Source organism: Vombatus ursinus, unplaced genomic scaffold (assembly GCF_900497805.2).
Source record: "Vombatus ursinus unplaced genomic scaffold, bare-nosed wombat genome assembly UNPS02014786.1, whole genome shotgun sequence".
In the NCBI taxonomy this organism is placed as follows: Eukaryota; Metazoa; Chordata; class Mammalia; order Diprotodontia; family Vombatidae; genus Vombatus; species Vombatus ursinus.
Genome location: NW_020954564.1, coordinates 42,297,689 through 42,314,648, shown reverse-complemented (window position 1 = coordinate 42,314,648; position 16,960 = coordinate 42,297,689). Strand labels below are relative to the sequence as shown.

The window sequence follows — 16,960 nt, the reverse complement described above, 5'->3', positions numbered from 1 at the left end:
GATGAGAAAACTGAGGTCTAAGAACGTTAAGAGAGTTGCCCAAAATTATATGGCTAATACAATTTAAGTGGCAAAGAAATGACTAGAACCTAGGTCTCTTGATTACAAATAGAGAGTCTTTTCTGCTACATTTACCCTCACCTTCACTCATTTCTTAGTGTGATTAAAGATATTACCTCCAATTGTTTGACTTTTGAGTATAGTTCATTGTTTTCCTGTTCCTTCTTTTCTGAGAATTGGGCCTTGCTGAGAGCATCTTCCAGGGCTTGTCTTTCCTTTTCAAGTTCGGTTTGTAGGGTTAAGTGTTCTAACTGTCCCCAGAGAAAAATCACATTAAAATGGATATAGAGATGGTTCTTGCAAACTAATGTAAAATACAACAAGATAAGCAAAAGCACTAAAATAAATTCACTGTTATTGTAATAATTCAGAATGATATTTTTTCCCACTGGTAGAGGAAGGAAGAATAAATTGATTTTTGTTCATTGAAAAAGATAAAATTAATTTAAAAGCATTTATGTAGCATTTCTTAAAGCTCTTCTGGAAACTTCCCATTGGCAAGGCAAAAAATTCTCAAAGAACCTTAAAATAATAATAATAGCTTGCATCTATATAGGACTTCACATGTACAAGTTCTGTATTTATGTTATCTTACTAGATCCTCACACAAGGGAGGCACTGGAAGTACAATTAAACTAATTTTACCAATTAGGAAATTAAAATTTAGAGGCTTCTCCACGGCCACAGAGAAAAGTGTTCCATGTGAAATTCAAGTACACGCCTTCTGATTCTGAGGCTGGTGCTCTCTCTCTGCTGTCCCGCCTGCCTTCTTGGTTATGCACAACATTACTTCAGATACAATGAAAGGCCAGCTGTGCTCTCCAGGACCTGCATGATTCATGCTGCCTTTACTCTGGCCCTCACCTCTCTGAGTCGTTCAAGACTCTCTATTTCCTCTCTGTGCTGGTTACATTCAGCTTCCTTGGCTCTGAGCTGAGCCTCAAGTTCTGCTTCATTGGCACTTAAATCTCTTTGGGTCTGTTGAAGGGACATGTTTGCATCTTGATGCTCTTGAAGTAACAATTCCATTTCAGCAAGTTCCTGAAAGTACATAAATTTTAATAATACTATCCTTATAATAGCTATAATAATAGCTTTATGGTTTGCAAAGTACTTTACAAATGTTTTCTCATTTGATCCTCATAACTACCTTGGGAGGGAGGTGCTACTATTATTCTCATTTTTTCATATGAGGAAAACTGAGGCTGACAGAGGTTGTGTGACCTGCCTGGAAACACACAGTAAGTATCTGAGGCAAAATTTGAACTCAGGTCTTTCTGACTCCAAGCCCATCACTCTGTCCACTGCATCACCTAGATGATTCACAATAATATACATGGTTACATATTTTAATGTGTATAACCTAGAATCTCAGAGCTGAAAAGGGCTTTAGAGGTTGTCTAGGTACACATGATATTTGAAACATGTACTCCTTCTATGACATCTTCAACAAGTGGTCATTCAGTTTCTGGTTGAAATATCTCTAGTGATGAGAGAAGTCATTCTGTGACAAAGCAGAATGTTCCAAATTTGGACACTTCTGATTGTAATGAAATTTTACCATATACTGAACCAAAATCTGCTTCCTCATAGTCACTTTCCTTCACTCCTCATGGGTCCTAGTATTGCTCTCTGGAGCCACATAGATGTTTACTCCATCTTCCATATGATAGCTCTTTAGATATTTAAGGACACTATTCATGTCCCTCCTCTAAGGCTTGTTTTTTCTAGACTAAACATCCTGATTTCTTTAAAGTGACCTTTTTATGGCCTGGTTTCAAGTCTTCCAAACATCTTTGTCAATACTCCAAGATATGGCAAGAAAAATTTGACTCAACATTCCAGATATGATCTGACCAGAGCAGAGTACAATAAAACTATTATCTCCCTCTTCCTGGACACTAGATTTCTATCAAAATAACCTAAGATTAATTACATGGATTTTCTGGCTGCTATATCACAATGTCAGCTCCTGAAAATCCCAAGGCCGATCAACATTAATATTGTAACAACAGCTGTATAAACACACACAAACCAATTTGAAAAAATGTGGCTGACATTGGCAAAACAACTAGTAAGTTACTGAGGAGCTGTTCTTTAAAACAACAATAACAACTGCTTGAATCAATTCCAAATTAGTTCATGTACAGACCAAAGGCCGGAAGGAGTAATTTTAGTGAATACCAACAGCAACATAAATATGTTACACAAAATATAGTTTATAGTCATTTAAATTTATTCTTTCATTGACTTTTGTTCTAGCAATTCTGGTTTTGGGTTATTAAGCTTGGCTTTCAAGAGACTTGGTCACAATATTATGAATACAAGACTTGTGATGGCAAATGATAAATTAAAGCAAAAATAATTTCCAAACAAATCAATCTCACGTCCTAATTTGAGTCTGGGGAGAAATGGGGACCAAATTGGGACAGAGTATTGTACATGATGACATACCAAATAGATTGAATACAAAACTGTATAATACTAGAGGTGGAAGGGACCCGTAGAACACAGAATGTTATACCACGTATAGCCACAATTAGAGGCGGGTTTTAGAGATGGCAAACCCCAATCACCTTTATAATTTGCCACATAGGCTAGCAATTCAGAAAGCCCTTTAAAAGAATCTTCATTTCATTAGGGAAGGGAGTTGAAGTTTTGAAAGTCTCACAATGTAAATTTTTTTAAATCCTAGGAAATTATTTTAAAAATAGATTCACAAGTTTGCTCCCTCTTTAAAACTTTTTATGTTATTCAATCTAGACACTACAGCTAAGTCTTTTAAAATTTAAGGAAAGAGAAAGAGGCAAATGTGAAAATCATACTTTTCTCATATTTTCTGCATCCATGGCAGCAACTTCCAGTTCAACTTTCTCTTCTTCAAGTTTAGCCACTTTTTTCAACAAAATTTCTTTATCAGTCTGCAGTGTTTGGCATTCACCTTGAACCTTTGCTACCTGTCCTTTAACATTTTCAAGGTAATCTTGCAAGCCACTGATGATGCTTTCTAAATCCTTCTTCAGGGCTTCATTGGCTGCTATCTGACCTGAACAAAATGAAAGAGACATTAATATGGAAGCTCATGAAAAATGCCTTCAAGGTATGATAATTATAGCACCATTATTGTTTAATATTACAATAAATTATCCTTCTTGATTATTAATAACATGATTACACAAATTACAAATGACATGTTATTTTTATTTCTGTTATCATTACATACAGGGAGAGAAAAAAAATCATGAATGTTCTTGCTACTGAAAAAAAGGGCCTCTGAAAATGCCAGTATCAATTACTGTTAACCCATATGCTTATTCCTAATACACACATGTACTGAAGGAATACTGGATGAAAGAATAAGAAAGGAACAGACAGGCTTTCACAAACAACATTCCATAGCCAAGTACTTTACAATCAAATGACCAAAGCTACAGAGAACACAAGGTTCCACTGTGCTATTTGTTGACTACAAAAAAGCATTTGATCTGCTGCAACAAAATGCGTTATTAAAGCTTCTTTTCCAACAAAGTGTCTTCCATGAATATGAATCATACAGATGTAGTGGAAGATATAACAAGCAACAATACTGTTCAACAGCCCTAAGATTATTAACACCAAATGAAGCATAAAACAGGGCTATATTGCTAGTATCACAGACAGAATGAATGAAAAAGCATTTATTAAGCACTTACTATGAAGATCATGAAGGATTTCTAAAAAGAATTCAAATGGAGGAGGGATTCCTTATAAATAGTGAGGTCTTTCAGACGTTCCTGTTTACAGATGACATTATGCTAAATTCATCCGTAGAGAAACCAAAAGGATGAAGGATGCTTACTGTCTGGACCATGCTATATATAGTTGGATGGATAGCTCATAGAACTGGTTTATTAAGACATATGTTTTGCACAGACACTGTAGCTGGATGATGAAGTGGGCCCAGAGTTGAAAAGCAAGAAGAAAATGGGCTGTAATGCATTTAGGAAACCATACAATGCTTTTAATGATCTTAAAGCTTCTATGTGAAACAAAAACAACTTTTTAATATCAATATTTTTCTATTGATGCTATATGTTGTGAATCATAAAATACCACAATTTCTGATGAATCTAAATTATACATCACCCAGTAATGGAGAGGTACATGAGGGAGTATGAATAGGCTACAGCTCTGTGAATTTTCATATTGCCAATAAAGCAAGAAGGGTGAAAAAATATCAAACAGATGTATGGACAGAAAAAAGGTAGACTGGTCACTTATCAAGAGCAAGGACTAATTAATGGACAGCCTGGGTGCTCTATCCCATGTACTATTAAGAGACCTAGAAGAAGGTCTGAATGGCATTCAGCAGACTCTGTGAAGTAGGTATGCAATTATATGGATAAGAGAGGCACAAGGAGAGAAGGCATAGATAGTTATCTGCAGTGCTGGAGCATACACCAACATTGATAAGATCACCCACTGATCCACTGAAATATTATATAAATAATATTTATATATTATTTATATACAACATATTATATATAATGTAAACAAGTTATATAAATGTGTAACATAATTGAGACACATTTATTATGACAATTAATAATTATAACTATTATCACAACAAGCTGACATTAATGCAGCACTCTGGCTATAAAGTAATATACGTAAGTAATCTCATTTTATTTATTTCTTGACAATACCCCTTTGGAAGCAGTTAATGTAAGCATTATTATTCTCATTTGACAGATGAGAAAACTGAGGCCCAGGGAAGGCGAGTTATTTTTCCAATGTCCTACAGTAAGTTAGTAGCAAAGCTGGGACTTAGAAGCCATCTGACTTCAAATCCAGTGCTATCTCTAGTACACTGGAACTGCTTCTTTTAATCTAGAGTCAGTCACTATGGGGTCACAGATTTTTTTTTAAGAGCTAGAAGGGAGGAAGAGAAGGAAAGGGAAGGGAATAAGTATTTATATGGTACCTACTAGGTGCCAGGCACTGTGCTAAGCGCTTTACAAATATTATCTCACTTAAGGGACTTTAGGGAAGGAAAGGGATCTAAGAATATATACAATGATAGAACAAAGCTAATTGGATTAGTTCCATTTCAAGCGGCTTCTAGCACACGAGATCCTTACTGAAACTGATTCAGTTTCTAAAACATAATACAGTATCCATATTGAAAATGACTCAGGGAAATGACCATGATTAATAATAAGATCTTCACCGTCAGTGAGTTGTTGCTCCAGATCCTTAATATCATCAGTTTCTTTAGCAATCCGGGAAAGGATCTCATCTAATCGACATTCGAGCTGTTGATACTGTTTGTTCATTTTGTCAAGCTGTTGCTCTTTGTTTTTCTTCTGAGCCTCCACATGAATCTATGGATTGCAAAGATTTTTTAAAAAAAGTTCTGAAAAGTCCTCTATTTTAAGAATAAAACTATAAAATCTCATATAAATAAGAGGTATTATTAGAAACAGCAACATTGGTTGTGATTTTTGAAGGAGGGCATTATGGTAAAGAAAACCAGGGGAATGATTACTGTTTTGAAATTAGGATTTATTCTTGCAATTGTGTATAAGAAAGCAATATTTCACTAACTTTAAAAGGCTTCATAAATTCAACACTGTATTCTAGCTAAAATAATCCTTAAAGGTTACCAACTTATTTTGGTATATAAGACCACAACTATAATAGTAAGTAGGTGTCACATTTCTACAGTACTTTTCAGTTTACAAAATACTTTCTTCATAAGAACCTGCAATGTGTGAAGTGTATAGATTATTATTTCCATTTTACAGATGACGGACCTGGATCCCAGAAAGGTGAAATTAATTGCAGAGATGACCACAACGAAGCAAGTGAGCAAAGGAGCCAAGGTCTCCAGATTGTAAGTCCAGTGTTCTTTCCACTGCACCAAATTGCCACTTTGGGTATTGGGGAGCACATGGGACTCCCTTACGCAATGGTTCATATAGCTACAAAAATCCCCAGGGAAAGTTTGTGCTTAAGTTCACACCCTATTCCCTTGGTTGTGGATATCTGCCCCATATGATCAGAAGCACAGAAAAATAAATCACCACACAAGTAAGGTTATATTACAGCCCAAATGAAGCTATAGCTCAAAGCTTAGGATCCATTTGAATATACAGAAACAAAACGTTTCTCAATTTTAAATCATTTAAATTTAAAAACATGTAATAAGATTTACTATATGCAAGGTACTGTACTAGGTGCTAAGAACATAAAAATAGATGTAACAACAGGCCCCTGCTCTCGAGAACCTTATGTACCCTAAAGAGGAAAAAGGACAATTATGTAAATAACTGCAATAAAAGGAAGAGCAGTAGCAAAGAAGAGGTCCCATAAAAAATATTATGATAAATTTAAGGAGGGAAAGTTCATTTTTATCAGATAGAAGAAGAATAAGGGTGAACTTTTCAAGGAATGGAGGATATAATGGCATGAGTAAGGCATAAAGACAGGAAGACAGACCAGAACGATGGGGAAAAATGTATACCTGCTTCATCTACTGTTTAGGTTCTGAAGAACAGTATCCTAATAAGATTAGAATAACATAACAATATAAATAATAATTATAATTATTAAAGCAATTGTTTTAAAATTAATTTAATTTAAAGCTTTAAATTTCAAATTAATTTAATTTAAAATTTAAAATTAATTAAAATAAGAACTATTATAATAATAACAAAATAAATTTTTTTTCCAAAATTTTTTGTCTTTTTCACACTACTATATTTCTGTCTATTAGCAGCTCTCAAATACAAGAGGAGTTATGATCAGTGGAGGGAATATACACACCAACAAAACTGCATATCTTTAAAGGAAATAAACAGTTCTTACCTACCTCTCTGTAGTGGGGTGTGTGCTAGTAGACTAAAACACTGAAGTTAATATACACGTGTGTGTGCATGTGTGTGTGCGTGCACATGTATGTGCATGCACTCTGTGGGTACCTACTCGGACTAAAAAACAAAATTACATTGAAAGCTACCCCAATATATATCACTCTTTTTTTCATTTTAGTAGTTAATCCTCCATTAGATGCTTTTTTTTAAATGCAACACAAAAAGAGAATTCAATATACAAATCAATTCTATTTTTAAAACAGTAGAGAACAGTTTAAACAACAGTACTAGCCAGACAATGAATTTTTTGCTGCTGTGGAGGTCACAAAAGGACTGCTGAAAAAAAAACAGGAACTTACAACCCAGTATTCTCTTTGCTTTTCGGGGACAGGGACAGGGAAGAATCCCCTCCTTTAGCCCAAGAATCCCTCCTTTTAAAAATAAACAGTAATACCTGGGAAACGTAGGCTAGGTACTTCTTAATTCCTTCTTCTATTTCATCTGCACTTTCCTCTCTGACAGTTGAATTTCTCCAAGAAACCTGAGGCTCAGTAACTTCCTATAGCTTCAGACTACATTCTCAGTAGAGAAGGAGCAGCCAGTGACGTTTCGTCCAATCACCAACTGCCTCTGTGGGCTGGTCTCTACCCTCTGTGCTTTAAATCACAACACAGGAAGCTAGGGGGAAGAGCCAATGAAGCTTTGGGTTTGCAACAGAGCTCAGCTTACCAAGAAGATAGTCTGAGAGGAACTGGCTTCTTTTTGTTTAGATGAGGAGAAATACTCAACACAAAGATGAATAAAAATTGTGTTTTATATCTGCTCAAGGGAGTTTTGTGCCTCTCGTAAAATTTTATAAGCTAAAATAGATTCTACTTTCCAATTGTAGCTTTTTCTTTTTTCAAAAAAAGTAGAGTTCTGAATTCCGTTAAAAACCTGGATAGATTGTGATCTAACGTTAAAATGATTAATCTCGTTATGCCTTATTAAGAAATTATTCATATTTATATAGTGCTTTAAGTATGGTACCAGTGATAGACTAAGCCTGACACCCAAAGACCAGCTTCGTTCAGGTTGGATCCAGGATGACAAAATTTTTTTTCCTAACCACAACTTTCCCCCCTTTTTATTTTGCTGTTTTATTCTGTACTTAAACATGAAAATAAATCAATGAGTATTTCCATATATACAGAAAAGCGCAAAAAGAGGATTGTATGTGAAATTTTGAATTTCTATTTCATATTGTTTACCTAAAGAAAAAAATTTACATATATATATAATGAATTCCACACTTTACCTTTAAAACTTTCCTGCTTGCCTATGCTTCCTTCTGAACTTCCTTTTGTTCTCTTATGTGTATTTTTTAAGTTTCAGTAGCCCTCTTTTTTTGTTGGGGGGTGGCAACCACTATTGCTAACTTCTCTTTTCCTCCCTAAAGTTCTCCTCCTCCTTCCCCAGTCAAAAACAGAGAGAAGGGAAAAAAAACACCTTCAAGACAAACAAGCATAGTCAAGCAAAACAAATCTATACTGTGATCTTGTCCAAAAATATATGTCCCTTTTGGGATCTTGAATTCATCTCCTCTCTATCAGGGGGTTAATACCATATATCATATGTCCTCTAGAGACATTGTTGGTCAATGAGTTCATACAGAGAACTAGGACATAAAGCTAAGTCTTCTGTACTCCAAGTATAGTGCTCATTCCACTACCTTTCCATGGAATGCTATCATTTAACAAATTTTGACATTTGAGACTTTGGAACTGATCTGTATTTGTTGGAACAAAAGCAAAGAGGTCACGAAGGCTAATGTGGTTTATATGCACCATTCCCACTAACACAGGCTTGCTTATAGTTGCACTGAAATTTAGGTACACCATTCTAATAATGGCTATTCCTCACTATAGGCCCAAATTCACCACATTTAGACTTTTTGTTCTTTAAAAAATCTAGCATTTATAAGATCCCTGAAAATGATGATCTTTGGTACAGTCATTTGGATCACATTTATTAAGTAACTATTGTGTACACAATACTGTGGTAGATAATGGAGGAAATTCAACATTTAGATATTATATATAACCTATATATTTAAATGTATATATATATATTCTAAAATATATCTATATTTAAGTATGGTACCAGGACAGACTAAGCCTGACACCTAAAGACCAGCTTAGTTAAGTATGAAAATGCTCCTCATCAGGTTGGCTCCAGGGTGACAAAATTCTTCCTAACCACAACTCTCCCCTCCTTTTTTTTGCTGTTTTATTATGAACTTAAACATGAAAATAAACGAGCATTTCCATATACATAGCAGAACACAAAAAGAGGACAGTATGAGGAGTTGTGATTTTCTATTTCATACTGCTTGCTTTAAAAAAATGCACATATATAATAAATTCCACACAACACTTTCAAAACCTTCCTGCTTGTCTATGCTTCCTTCTGACCTTCTTTTTGTTCTCTTCTGTGCATTTAAAAAATTGTTTCAATAGCCCTCTTTTCTTTTTATTTTGAGGGGGCTCACTATTGCTAACTTCTCTTTCTCCCTCAAGTATATAGCTATTCCCCCACATACAGATATATCTATAAGCTTAAATATATTTATTATATAGATATACAAACACATAAATCACACTATTTTGTGAAAAACATGATAGAGGGTACAATGTGCTAGGTGAGGTCTGAAGGGGAAGGCTGGGATTCACACTGGGAGATCAGGGAAGACTTCATGGAGAGGTTAGTATTTGAGTTAGTTTTTAAAAGATGGTTACAGAAGACCTCAGAACATTGATTGTTAGAATTTGGAACACTAGAGCTATGAAGGAGCCTCAGAAATCATAAGGTCCTTCCGCCTCCTTCTCTGCCACTTCATCTCTACCATCCTACCTCATAAAGAAGAGGATGGAAGAGAAAGAAAAATGAGGGTAAATGAAAGGGAACTTTGAAGGAGAAGAGACCTTAGAACACAGAATGTCAGGAAAGGAATACTAGAATGCAGAATGTTAGAACACAGGACACAGAATGTAGAGCCAGAAGGGCCCACAGAAATTATCTGATCCAACCCTTTTCTAGCTAATTTTCTAGCTAATCAAATCAAGATCCAGAGTGGTTACTATTGTGGACTTTCACTAAATTTTTTCCTTGCTACACCCCGAGCACCCACACACACACAAACAGTGAAAAGTTAAACTCTATAAGTAAACTTATGACTTTACTCTAAAAGTAAAACAGCTATATTCAGGTTGCTATCAAGTATTATTAATATAGTCATTAACTTACTTACATGTCTTGGGTCTGTGGGACCTAGATTATCTATAGTATTTTCTGCATCCTTTATTTCCATCTCTTTTTTTGTTATTTCTGTATTCTGTTTCTCCATCTGCATTTCTAGATTGACTGATTCCTGACGTAACTGATTTAGGAGTTTTATCTTACCACTTAATTGTTTGAGGAGAACTCCTTTTTCTGTTTCAGAAATCTAAAAAACAAATGTGCACAAAAGCAAATTAAAAAAAAACCCCATATGTTCAACTAAGCACGGAGAGAAAACACTGACATACAATTTACAGCAGCGAATTTTGTAACGTAACAAGAATGTTGGAAATTCCACCAAAAAGCAGGGGTAGAGAGTTTTTAGCCATAAGGCCAGATTCAGTCTTGTGTGGCTCTCAGTGCAACCTTTCCACCTCAGCTTACACAGCACAAAATGCACTGGGATTGTGATAATACTTCAAATAGAGACAGAGTAAGACAACTGTTTTCTTTCTTTCTCACCACACTAAAGCACCGAAAAGCTAGATGCTCCATTTAAAGCAGGCTTCATGAAGCAAAAGAGCATCTATGCATTCATAGAAAACACTTGGTGACATTTTACCTGAAACACAAACCCACTCAAGTACTCTTCTACTACTGGGAACTCATATTTTCTATAGCGCTTTAAAGTTTATAGAGAACTTCCCTCACAACAAGACTGTGAGGTAGTAAAACAAGTATTATTATCTCTCATTTTATAGACAAAGAAATAGCTGGTGAATGTCAGAGCCAAGTTTGGAACTCAGAGCTTCATGTGTCACCATGTCTAGCAGTCTTTAATGAGTAGAGTTTGGCTTTAAAAAAAGAAAAAAAAAAGTGGTTTGAACAATGGTTGAAGCATTGAAAAGAATGTTATGAAAAAGAACAGAGAAGACCACAACACTTTTTGTTTGCTTCAAAACCCTTCAGTATTGAGGTTTCTATATTATGCATCTAATTTCCATTGTTCACAACAGAGCCAAGATGGGGTAAGCAAGCTAAGAAACTGAGAGAGTACAACAAAGAATGGTTTTTAATATTACTTGTTATAAAAACATATTTCTCATGTCAGAAAATTCTATTCTTCCTGTTCTGTGGGTATTTACTTAGTGACAAACCAATTTCCAGGTGTTAGAGTGGAGGCTCAAAAATAACACACGTGGATGGCTATCACACGCATGGTATCATCTTCAAGATACACAAATACTTTGTCTGCTTTGGGTGACTTTTTATCTTCTAGTGAAAAAAACTTCCTTCTGTTCTACCGACATATTGGACACTATTTGAAACATTATCATGGATCCTTTATGTGAAACCTCAGAATACTGTTTATGCTATGATGTTTTGAAGACATTACACAGGAAATCATTCCCCCCATTTCACTGCTCCTAGGATATTAAAGCTAATCATCATTCATACACAAAAACTCATCACCCAGAGAACTATATTTCAGGAAACCTAGAAGTTGGATTTTTTTTAAAAAGAGGCCATATACAAAACAAATACTATTCTATTTATCTATATTAATGTCTCTTTAGGTTGATGCCTTTTTTTTTTTTGCATTTTTGTTTCGCTCTTACATACTTTTTTCAATCTTATGGCTTCTTCCAGTTGTTTAAATTCTTCTGTTGCTTTTAAAATGTTCTGCTCAGCCTTTGCCATTTCATTATGCAGTTTTTTCAACTGGGCTTGGGCTACAAAGGAAGCAAAGAAAAAATGGAGCATGTGTGCTATCAAATACTGCCTTTTTGCAACTTAACTCCCTCTTTCCCCCCACTAAACTCTCGTTAAAAAGATTTTACTACAAAACATACTAGAAACAAAAGTAACTTTTCATCTTCCTCTAGGAACTCAGGATCACATAACTTGAAGGGCCATTAGAGAAAATTATGGAGCCTGATTCCCTTGTTTTATAGGGAAACAAAGAGAGACTCTGAGAAAGTTTCCTCAAGTCCCACAACTAATTGCCAGAACCAGACCTAAACCCTACTAATAATAACTCACTTTATATAGCACTTTATGGTTTACAAAGACCTTCCTCTACTGGCAGTACCAGTGTCGTCAGTTCCATTTTACAGAAAAGGAAACTGAAGCCAAGAACAACTAAATAACTTGCTCAGGATTGCATAGTTAAGTAACTGTTGGAACCAGGATACGAACTCAGTTCTCCCGATTTTTTCTACTATACCATATCTTGACCTCTCTCAGCATCAGGTTGAGGCCTGGGGCAGAGTTATCCCAACTAATAAGGTGAAAAAAATAAATCCCTTCAGCTCTCCACAAACAGCTTTTCACCACTGACCAATAGGCCACCCAGCCTAGATCAGTCCCACTGAACACAGTGCCACCTGTTCCCAATATAGGGGGTAATAATTAAATCCATATCTTATTTGGGGCCTAGTTCCCCTTGCTACTGGGAAGTATGTGATACACTACCGTCCAACGGCTAGGCAAACTGTTTCTTGCTCCTCTCCAGAGCTGACTTTTACATAAGATTACAAAAACCACTTGGCTCTACTATTATTCCTTGTTTCCACCTTCCTATCCACCTATACCTTACCTCTCCTATATTGCTATCATGTTCTGTCTTCTCCTTCCACAGTGCCTTCTGGGACTACTACTCTATTGTTAACAAGTATCCCTTTGTGTTTTTGTATTTTTTTAGTTTTCAAATGAAAATTATTATTTTTGAACACATTATCAAGAGTGGAAAAGAAAAAAAGAACTTACATAGAAAAGAATTGAATATGTTAATATACAAAAAGTAATCACAAAAAAAAATCAGCAAACTCCCCCAAATCAATAAAACAAAATGAACTCAACCAGTATTTGGTTTTTTGAAAATACCAATTAACTTGATGTCATCAGCATAGGCATACTGGTAGTGACTGGATCTGTCATCTCACTGGTAAATGGAACTCTCACTTGAGGAAATTCCCTTAACCAATGCAGGTTGTCATCTTCTCTGCAACTTAATTTCTTGGAAAATTCCCTATAACACCGACTCAGTGACTTGCCCAGTGACACACAGCCACTATGTATCAAAAGGTAGGATTTGAAAACAGGCATTCGTGGCTTTGAGGCCAGGTCTCTATCCACTACGCCAAAGCATCACTTTATATTAAACCAATTCCTTCCAATCATAGAAACACAGCTCTTCTCAGAATAGAATGTATCCCTGGATACTCTTCTCCAGTACTAGATGTACCTTGTTCCATGCACTACACCCCTCTGGAACAGGAAGAACAGGAACACTCCTTGCTTTTCACTATGATCTCCAAACTTTTGCTGCTATCAATGAGTAACCTTTCCTTCCTTAAGCTTCATGACATCCAGACACATCACACTATGCAGACCCTTATGGGAATTATCTGCTGGACCCAAGGTCATTTTCCCTCCTTTTTCAAGGAGTTAAGTAGCTGTCTCACATTCATCCTCTCCACCTCAGTCCCTTTCCTTACACTTGCTAACATACTTCAAAACGTCCTAGTTCCCAGGTTCATCCATCTTCTCAAGTGCCATGACCTGCACCTTCACTTTACTTCAGCTATACATAGGGATGATTATAGGCTCAATCTCATCATTGTCTATAAGAGTTTCCACCTCCATGATCTAGGATGACGAAATTCTTCTGACTATTAACTCCTATCCTTCCATCACTCTTCCTAAACCTATTCTTCATTCTCATTGCAAACTCCAGTCACTCCACCCCACTCTGCTAACAAAGGGAAAGTAAATTAACCAACTTCCCCTTTCATAACCAGCAGGGGCCTTGAGATATCAGGCCTCTCACCATCAGGCCCTTTGGTCACCCTGACCAGACCAGGACAAAGACTCAGAGTCACCCTGCTCCTGGTAAGGGGTGAAATAATGAGAAAATCAAATCAACATCTTAATTGGGGTCTGTGAGAAAAATATGAATCCACCTGCTATGATTCGTGCTATCCTACACAAGAAGCTGCAGTGGCTTCTTACTTCTAAGATAAAATACAAACTGCTCTGTTTGGCTTTTAAAGCCCTTCATAATCTGGTTGGAGCTTACCTTTCCAGACTTACCTTACTCTCATTTATAGACCTTATATTCTAGCCAAACTGCCACACTTGCTATTTCTCAAATATAGCATTACGCTTCCACACTCCATGGCTTTGCAAGGCTGACCCTCACAGCTGGAAAAAAAAATAGCTCCTAAATTCTGATTAATTGAGTCTTTAGATTCCTGCAAGTTCAGATCAAGTGCTATTTCCTACAGGAAGTTTTTCTTTGTTGAACCTCTTCTCCCTTTTGGTAGTGTCTTGCTTTGTGTAAGTTTTTTATTTAAATTTCTATGCACATGCTTTTTGAAGGCAGGGATTGGTTTTATTTTATTTTTTAAATTTTTGTTATTTTTTTTTTTGTATCCCCAGCACCTGGCATAGTACTTGGCACATAGTAGGCACTTAATTTTTGGTAAATTAAAATGAAACATTCATTTTTCAGATGAATGATTTTACAATGTGTGTTAAAACAATGAATAATATCATTTACATGAATTAATGTAAAGTTAGTTCCCTTGAATTAGAAATATAGCTTCAATTTGATTCAATTAATTCCATAAGAATTTATATGGAATATACTGCAGATCAGTGCACTAAACACTAGAAAATACAGAAAGATAGCTAAGATACAGTTCTAGTTCTTGTGGAACTAAACATTTGATATGAGACAACCTATACACAAATATCAACAAAATAAAAGTGTATAATAGAAGAGAAAACTAAGAGAGATGTAATATATTGAGGTTGAGGAGAGCAATGGTCATTACTTACCAGGTCATTACTTATTAGGATGGGAATGGTCATTACTTACTTGGAGAGAGACTATGGAAAATTTCTTGAAGGAGTGAGAATCTGAGTAGGGCCTAAAAGAATGGGTAGGATTTCAATGGACCATGATGATAGGGAAAGTACTCTAGGCATAAGGAATGGTCTAAGCCAGACATGTCAAACACACAGCCCACAACACTCCCAAGTGAGATCAGAACCATATTAAAATGAATTGGGAAATATTTAGCAAAATAAATAAAAATATAATAAAACAGATTATGTTAATATGTGGTTTTCTAAGTTAATATATAGCCTGCAGGGATCCTTATGTTTGATTTAGTGGCCCTTGTTTCTTTTGAGTTTGACATCACTGGTATGAGCAAAGTATAGAGGTGATACTTAGAGGACTGATTTTGACTGATGTTCTCAAATTCTCATGTAGAAGAACCTTGCTATAACACTAATTTTGAAGGATAAAGATAACCTAAGGAGAGTTTAACAATTATGCCCCCCATTTTGATGATTTATCTCTAGTAGCATAACCAACTTTGTGAAAAAGGAAAGTACTCTGTAATGAAGCCTACACAGTGTGTTTAAAGAACTAATATCTTGAATCCACTATACTTTCAACACAATACAACTACATTTGTTTTCTCCTTAATCTGCCCAGCACAGGCCACCAGATAAACTTTCCTAAAGCACAGCTCTGATTATGCCACAACTCTGCTCAAAACCTTCACTGGCTACAAGATAAAATAAAATCTCTTTATCCTGGTATCAAAGGCCCCAACTGAACTTTCTAGCTATCTCACAATATTTGCTCCCTCCACACTCTTGTCAAGCATGACTTATCACTATTCTCCAAACACATCCCTCACTCTCTTCCACCTTACAGCATTTGTTTACATCATTCCATATGACTGGACTATGCTCCCACATCTCTAACTACTGAAATTCTGAATTACACCTCTTCCAAGAAGACTTTTTTGGTTTCCCCAGCTACAGTTGATTTTGCCTTCCTCAGATCCTTTATAGTACTCTCCATATATGGCACATGCATTTATATGAACAATATATACTGGAATATAAAACATGGCAGAGGGAAAGGTTGTGATCTATGCAGGTGAAGGGAAGAGCTCACAATGATGGAAACAAAAATCCAGAGAGGATGTGGAATATTATTTATGAATATCTCATCTTCTCTATTAGATTATAAACTCATTGATAACAGGGAGAGCATTTTATTTATCTTTGTGTCACCCCCACTGCCTAGTAATTTTCCTGCATGTAGCAATCACTTAATTTTTTGTACCTGTTTGCTGAATGAATAAATGAAAACAAAGAATCAATGTTTAAGTGATTAAAGAATTAGGAAACAAAATAAAATTAGATTAAATTACCTTTTTTTGTTTTTAAAGGGCAGGAGTTAAAACATAGATTTACCTGCTTTTATTTTGTCTTCTTTATCTTTTAGGTGTAAATCCAGTGTTTCAGCATGTTTCACTGAGACTTGTTCATTTACAAGTTCTTCTTTATAAAGTCCCATTTTTTGAATCTGTATTGGCTGGGCATTATCACCAATATAACCTTCAGTGATATACATATTTCTTTTATATCTGGATTTACCAATATAAGGACTTTCACCTGGGACATCATAAATTTCAGCATACTGCAAAAGTAAATTTATCATATTATTATGCAATATGTGATTTCATAAAGGAATTCAAATCAGTCAAACATCATTTTATTATTGGGTTAAAGAGAATTGTAGCATTCCATGAATTTTAGAAATTTATAAATTGAATTTTAAAAATTTATAAAAATACCAAATATTAACACTGGTAGAAATTGGTAAGATATCACAGCACTGAATATTGGAAATGGAAGAGTTCTCAGAAAATAAAATTTTAAAACACAGAAGAGAATTTTAAAACTGAAAGGGACCT

General features: G+C 35.4%; 1 protein-coding gene across 7 annotated transcripts in view; it reads right to left on the bottom strand.

The window, feature by feature from the left end:
• The window catches only part of LOC114046953 (centriolin-like), a 94,212-nt gene that overhangs the window by 57,375 nt on the left and 19,877 nt on the right, over positions 1 to 16,960 (bottom strand). For all 7 annotated transcript variants that reach the window (XM_027867601.1, XM_027867600.1, XM_027867596.1 and 4 more), the window contains exons 9-15: positions 16,458 to 16,683; positions 11,796 to 11,905; positions 10,204 to 10,398; positions 5,270 to 5,423; positions 2,886 to 3,106; positions 925 to 1,101; positions 177 to 311 (exon numbers count right to left, since the gene is read on the bottom strand). In XM_027867601.1, the coding sequence (XP_027723402.1) occupies positions 177 to 311; positions 925 to 1,101; positions 2,886 to 3,106; positions 5,270 to 5,423; positions 10,204 to 10,398; positions 11,796 to 11,905; positions 16,458 to 16,683 (1,218 nt within the window). The remainder of the gene's footprint in view (positions 1 to 176; positions 312 to 924; positions 1,102 to 2,885; positions 3,107 to 5,269; positions 5,424 to 10,203; positions 10,399 to 11,795; positions 11,906 to 16,457; positions 16,684 to 16,960) is intronic.